Source organism: Notolepis coatsorum (genome assembly GCF_963971535.1).
Source record: "Notolepis coatsorum genome assembly, chromosome: 1".
NCBI classification, from domain to species: domain Eukaryota; kingdom Metazoa; phylum Chordata; class Actinopteri; order Aulopiformes; family Paralepididae; genus Notolepis; species Notolepis coatsorum.
The window spans coordinates 280,728,196-280,733,195 of record NC_140165.1 but is presented as its reverse complement, the minus strand read 5'-3'; the positions used below and the strand labels follow the sequence as shown (position 1 = coordinate 280,733,195).

Here is a 5,000-nt window from a genome sequence, read left to right as displayed (position 1 = left end):
AAAAAATATTTCCCATTTTCCCACAAGGAAAGCATCTTATTATACTTTTTTTAAACATGCAATTGAGTCATATTTGATCTGCAATGCCTAGTTTCACAGTTTGATACATGAAATAAACACTATAATATAGGGATCTGAAGACTCATATGAAGCTATGAATTGACATGCACAGGTTTTTGTCTGAAATTACTGTGTGTGAAACGTGTCTTTGGCTGGATCCCATTTGCTTTTCATTCAAACCCTCACCCCTGAGCCCTGCAGATCAAATGAACGCTCGGTGATGTTTAAGCCTTCGTCGTTACGAGGGTCACTTTGTGTGAGGGAGTAGGGGGTGCTGCAGCAAACTGAACTGAGTCACCCTGGCCACAGCTGTGTGCAATAAGCACATAATATTTAAAAGACTCCTAACTGCGTGACTCCAGCCTCTTGGCAGAGATTGCTACAAATGTAGAACATCTTTAAGACTCACATTTACACATCAAGCTGCAGTACATTGTACGTTTACTCAACATAAAATCACATCATATATGATTATTTTCTCCGAATGTGGTTGTGTATTGCATTGTGGGTCATATTTGGGGCTCAAGTGAACATATTTGATCACTTGCTCCAGCCTGCTGCCTGGAGCAAGTGCTGCCTGGGTTGAGGGTGTAACTGTAGTGAACTTGAGCTGCATCATTTATGGATTGGACCGACACTCACATCTGGTTTTGATGGAGATTCGGCTAGGACAAGGGGCCAGGGGTTAGGACGAGGGGCAAGGACAAGGGACCAGGGGTTAGGAAGAGGGCCAATGGTCTAGGACAAGGGGACAATTGTTGTTGTCGCTCCAACTGACCGCCATGTTTTTCTTTGCCCCTAGAAGGAGTAAGTACAGCAAAGCCAAGCAGGACTCTGATGAGGAGAAGCATCTACACCAAGGTAACTATAGCTCTTTGATTTGATGCCTGCCCCGGTCACCATTACAACTACATTATCATTCACAGTCATCTAAGCCCATTGGAAACCAGGGTTGGGATCAATTCACTTTAAAATTAATTCAGGGCCCATATTTTCCAGTGTTGATTTGGGAGTCAGTGATCAGGAACACTTGTCCTCAAGACCCTATTCAAACCAAACAGACTTGAGCTGACTCTAGATCTGTACTCCCACTTTGTGGATTTTCTTTCATTTACATGTAATCCAAATATTTGCTGAATGTTTTTTGCAATGACATTTTTTTAGAGAAAAATGAGAATGAACGTTCTATCATCAGCAAGTATGAACGTCAAACTCTGTTTACATTCTGAATGGCTTGCATTGAAAATGAATGATCCAGATTGTGCTGGAAATTCAAAAGGATCTGCCATGTGCTCAAAACACCCCCATTATCAAGTCTCAATGATGGGAATTCATGCGTAAAAAACAACAACAATGTTGCACGCTAATGAGCTCCCGTCTTCTCTGAGTCGGCAACTGAGACACGCAAAAGAAACAGAGTCAAAGTGGGAGTTGAAAGGAGGTGTGGAAGGAGGAAGGGACGGAGCAGAGGTTTTATTCCACAGAGGAAGGCGTATATAGCCTGCAGCACGCGGACAATAAAGAACAGATGGAGCCGGGCATGAATTAACTTCACTCTTTTTTCCACTCCCCCCGCTCTTTCCGTTCTGTACCTCTTTCTTTCCTCCCCTCTTTCTTTCCTCCCCTCTTTCTCTCGCTGTCCTGCAGGAGTGAGGATATACGTCGACCCCTTCACCTACGAGGACCCCAACCAGGCCGTCCGCGAGTTTGCCAAAGAGATTGACGCCTCCTGCATCAAGATCGAGAAAGTCATTGGCATCGGTGAGTGGCGTTGTTTTCATTAACCCAAGGGAAGGGTTACTTATACACTATAAAAATTACTTATACATTAATAACAGTTACCTATACACTAATAACAGACAGTTACTTATACATTAGTAATAGTTACTTATACACTAATAACAGTTACTTATACATTCACAATAATTACCTATACACTAATAACAGTTACCTTTACACTATTAACAGTTATACTGTATACTACAGCTATATGTCCCGGGGAGTTTCTTATTACAACCACAATAGTATGATGCCTTGCTCAAGCGCACCTTGGGCAGTGGTCTTTTTGTTAACACTTTGGTGCCAATCACGGCTTTTTACGTTTCTGGGCCCCAACCGTTGAGTGCCAAACGTTTGATCTTTTTACTTTGATCCCGCTCTACACAGTTGCCCAGAGCGATCTGCATAATTTAGGCTCGTCCCAACAATTTTGAACTGCATTCTGATCGACCATCACCAGGTGGTAGTATTGTCCCGTGTCTGAACTGCAATGGGGCTGGTCTGATAGCCAGATCACTTTCAGTTTATCCTCGCAGAGTGGCCACTCCTTCTCCCGGGACAGGAATTCACAGTCCTCGCCTCTGGATTGTGTTGGATGAGCGTATTTGACAATCGAAACGTGTATAGACATAATATACACTGGTAATCGCGATGGCGATGCAAATCACTTGGAATTATACTTTTGGAATACCTTCTGGCTAAGGTAAGCTATATTCTATGTCTATTTTACCTAATCTGAAACGTGTTTTTCTAACGATCACAGTTCTGTGTTTCAACGGACGAAACGTCGCATGCTCGGGCAAACGCGATCATAGTTTTGAGTTTAAAGACGACCCCCCACCCCCTCCCCCTTGATGACTTTGTGACGATACACATATACTAGGGGTGGAACGGTTCACAAAATCAACGGTTCGGTTTGTATCACAGTTTTGTGGTCACGGTCTTCGGTTCGGTTCGATATTATGTTCTTTTTTATAAAAAATGTAATGTAACACTCCAAAAATGTAAACATGCTTCTCATTAAAACAAATTAAAAAAATAAGAGATTTACAGCGGTTTGCCTTAAATAATGTTTGGCACACAAAGACAGAACTGACTGAAAAATATAGGCTACATTTGTCAAAGTATTAACTTAGTGCAAACAAACTAAATAATTAAACCTTCTATTTTTGTGGCCACATTATAGACAAAGGCCATCAACAAAGTATGCATAAGGACGTTTATGGGGTTTCTTGTATTAATAATAATTTGCACTAAGGAATGTTGTAACTGTTGTTATCAACAAAATAAAGGAGATGTTACAAGGAATGGGGAATGTTATATAAACCCCCCCCACAGTAGTGTGTGTCGAGTTGGTATGTCCCGGACCAGGATGTAAACAGACGCAGTTGACACACACAAGCTCTAGTCTCCTGGCTCGTTATTTTACACAGACAGTCATTCAAGCTTCGTCAATATACCCCCCTTCCACAAATGGAACTGGTGTCGTGGAGTCACTTCGCTGTGAGCGTTTGTTTCCACGGTTAGCTCGTGGCTAAAGCTAGTTAACGTTAGCTCGTGGCTAACGTTAGTTATCTCATGGCTAAAGTTAGTTTAGCTCGTGGCTAAGGTAACGTTAGCCTAGCTCGAGGCTAACTGTTACTAACCAAACAATACACCCATGCCCCGAACCGTGGAGGTCGTGCCGAACGGTGTACGGTTTGAATGTGTACCATTCCACCCCTAATATATACATATCATATACCTTTGATATGGGAGTATTCAGGGTTTCAGGGGATCAGCCAGAAAGGTTTGGGCTTATTGCACATAACGTGTTTTATCTCGCGATCTATGAAAAAAGACTGTATTATCTTGGAAAATGCGCGATGTTTAGCGTGTAATAAACTACAAACTACAGCGTGGACAACAAGTAATGTTTGTCGAAATGGGCCACACCGTGTCTCTACAGCTATAATACAGAACACAAACACAGCTTCGCAAACATAGTGCAGCGACCAAGGAAACGACTAGAAGGCTGGCATTCTAAGGGTAACTTTAACCAAACAGCGTGGCAGTCATAGTGTTAAGGGTGAGGTGAGCATTATTTGTTCTCTTACCACCACCCCAAAAGTCCATATGTATATTCCAAGCTGGTCTTGGGCAGATTCAAACCATCAACCTCTTGCTCCCAAAGCTCCCAACTTTCGAAAGTGGTTTCTCAATCTATATTGGTCAATATTGGCTTGTGAGCATGTGTATGTCTGCATGCGCGCAGCGTGTGTGCGTGTGCATATACCACTGCTTCCCGGACGATACTATTTGGTCGATGGCTAAAATATAAGAGCGTAGGAGGGCTAAACGCATTGTCTCTCCTACTCCTGCTGTCTAGCAAAAGTCACCCAATGACAAAATAATAAAGAGAGTGAATCAATATCCATTTCTCTCTCTCTCTCTCTCTCTCTCTCCTCTCTCTCTCTCTCTCTCTCTCTCTCTCTCTCATCTCTCTCTCTCTCTCTCTCTCTCTCTCTCTCTCTCTCTCTGCTCCACTGGGGAAAACGAGAGTGATCTGGGATTAGACCATGCCCCCCCCCCCCCAGCCAATGATTAAAATGCACTTTGTTCCCAACAGGGATTCACGCACACACAGACACACTCAGGGTTAGACACAGAGTCACACACGCACACACACATGCACAAACACACACACACACCACACACACACACACACACACACACACACACACACACACACACACACACACACACACACACACACACACACACACACACACACACACACACACACACACACTTCCCCACATGCATGCAACCATGTAGACACACACAAGCGTGGACACATACACACACATTCACACATACACCACCAAGTCCCCCTTTTCATTTTTGATTTATGGCTTACGGTATGTATTATGTAGTTAGTAATAATATCAGAAGGGCTCAGTGTGTATCAACCCAGTTACTCATCCGTGCGCCACTTGCAGGCGAGTTCGGCGAGGTGTGCAGCGGCCGGCTGAAGATGCTGGGGAAGAGGGAGATCTGCGTGGCCATCAAGACCCTGAAGGCCGGCTACACCGACAAGCAGAGGCGGGACTTCCTGTCCGAGGCGTCCATCATGGGGCAGTTCGACCACCCGAACATCATTCACCTGGAGGGCGTGGTCA

At 43.9% G+C, this 5,000-nt stretch overlaps 1 protein-coding gene across 1 annotated transcript in view; it reads left to right on the top strand.

Moving 5' to 3' along the window:
* Window positions 1-5,000, top strand: part of epha4l (eph receptor A4, like) — a gene marked incomplete at its 5' end in the record, with an annotated part of 37,860 nt that overhangs the window by 20,553 nt on the left and 12,307 nt on the right. Inside the window, 3 exons of the mRNA XM_084310183.1 lie at window positions 863-921; window positions 1,708-1,821; window positions 4,821-5,000. The exon at window positions 4,821-5,000 is cut by the window's right edge and continues 6 nt beyond it. Coding sequence (XP_084166309.1) covers window positions 863-921; window positions 1,708-1,821; window positions 4,821-5,000 — 353 coding nt within the window. The remainder of the gene's footprint in view (window positions 1-862; window positions 922-1,707; window positions 1,822-4,820) is intronic.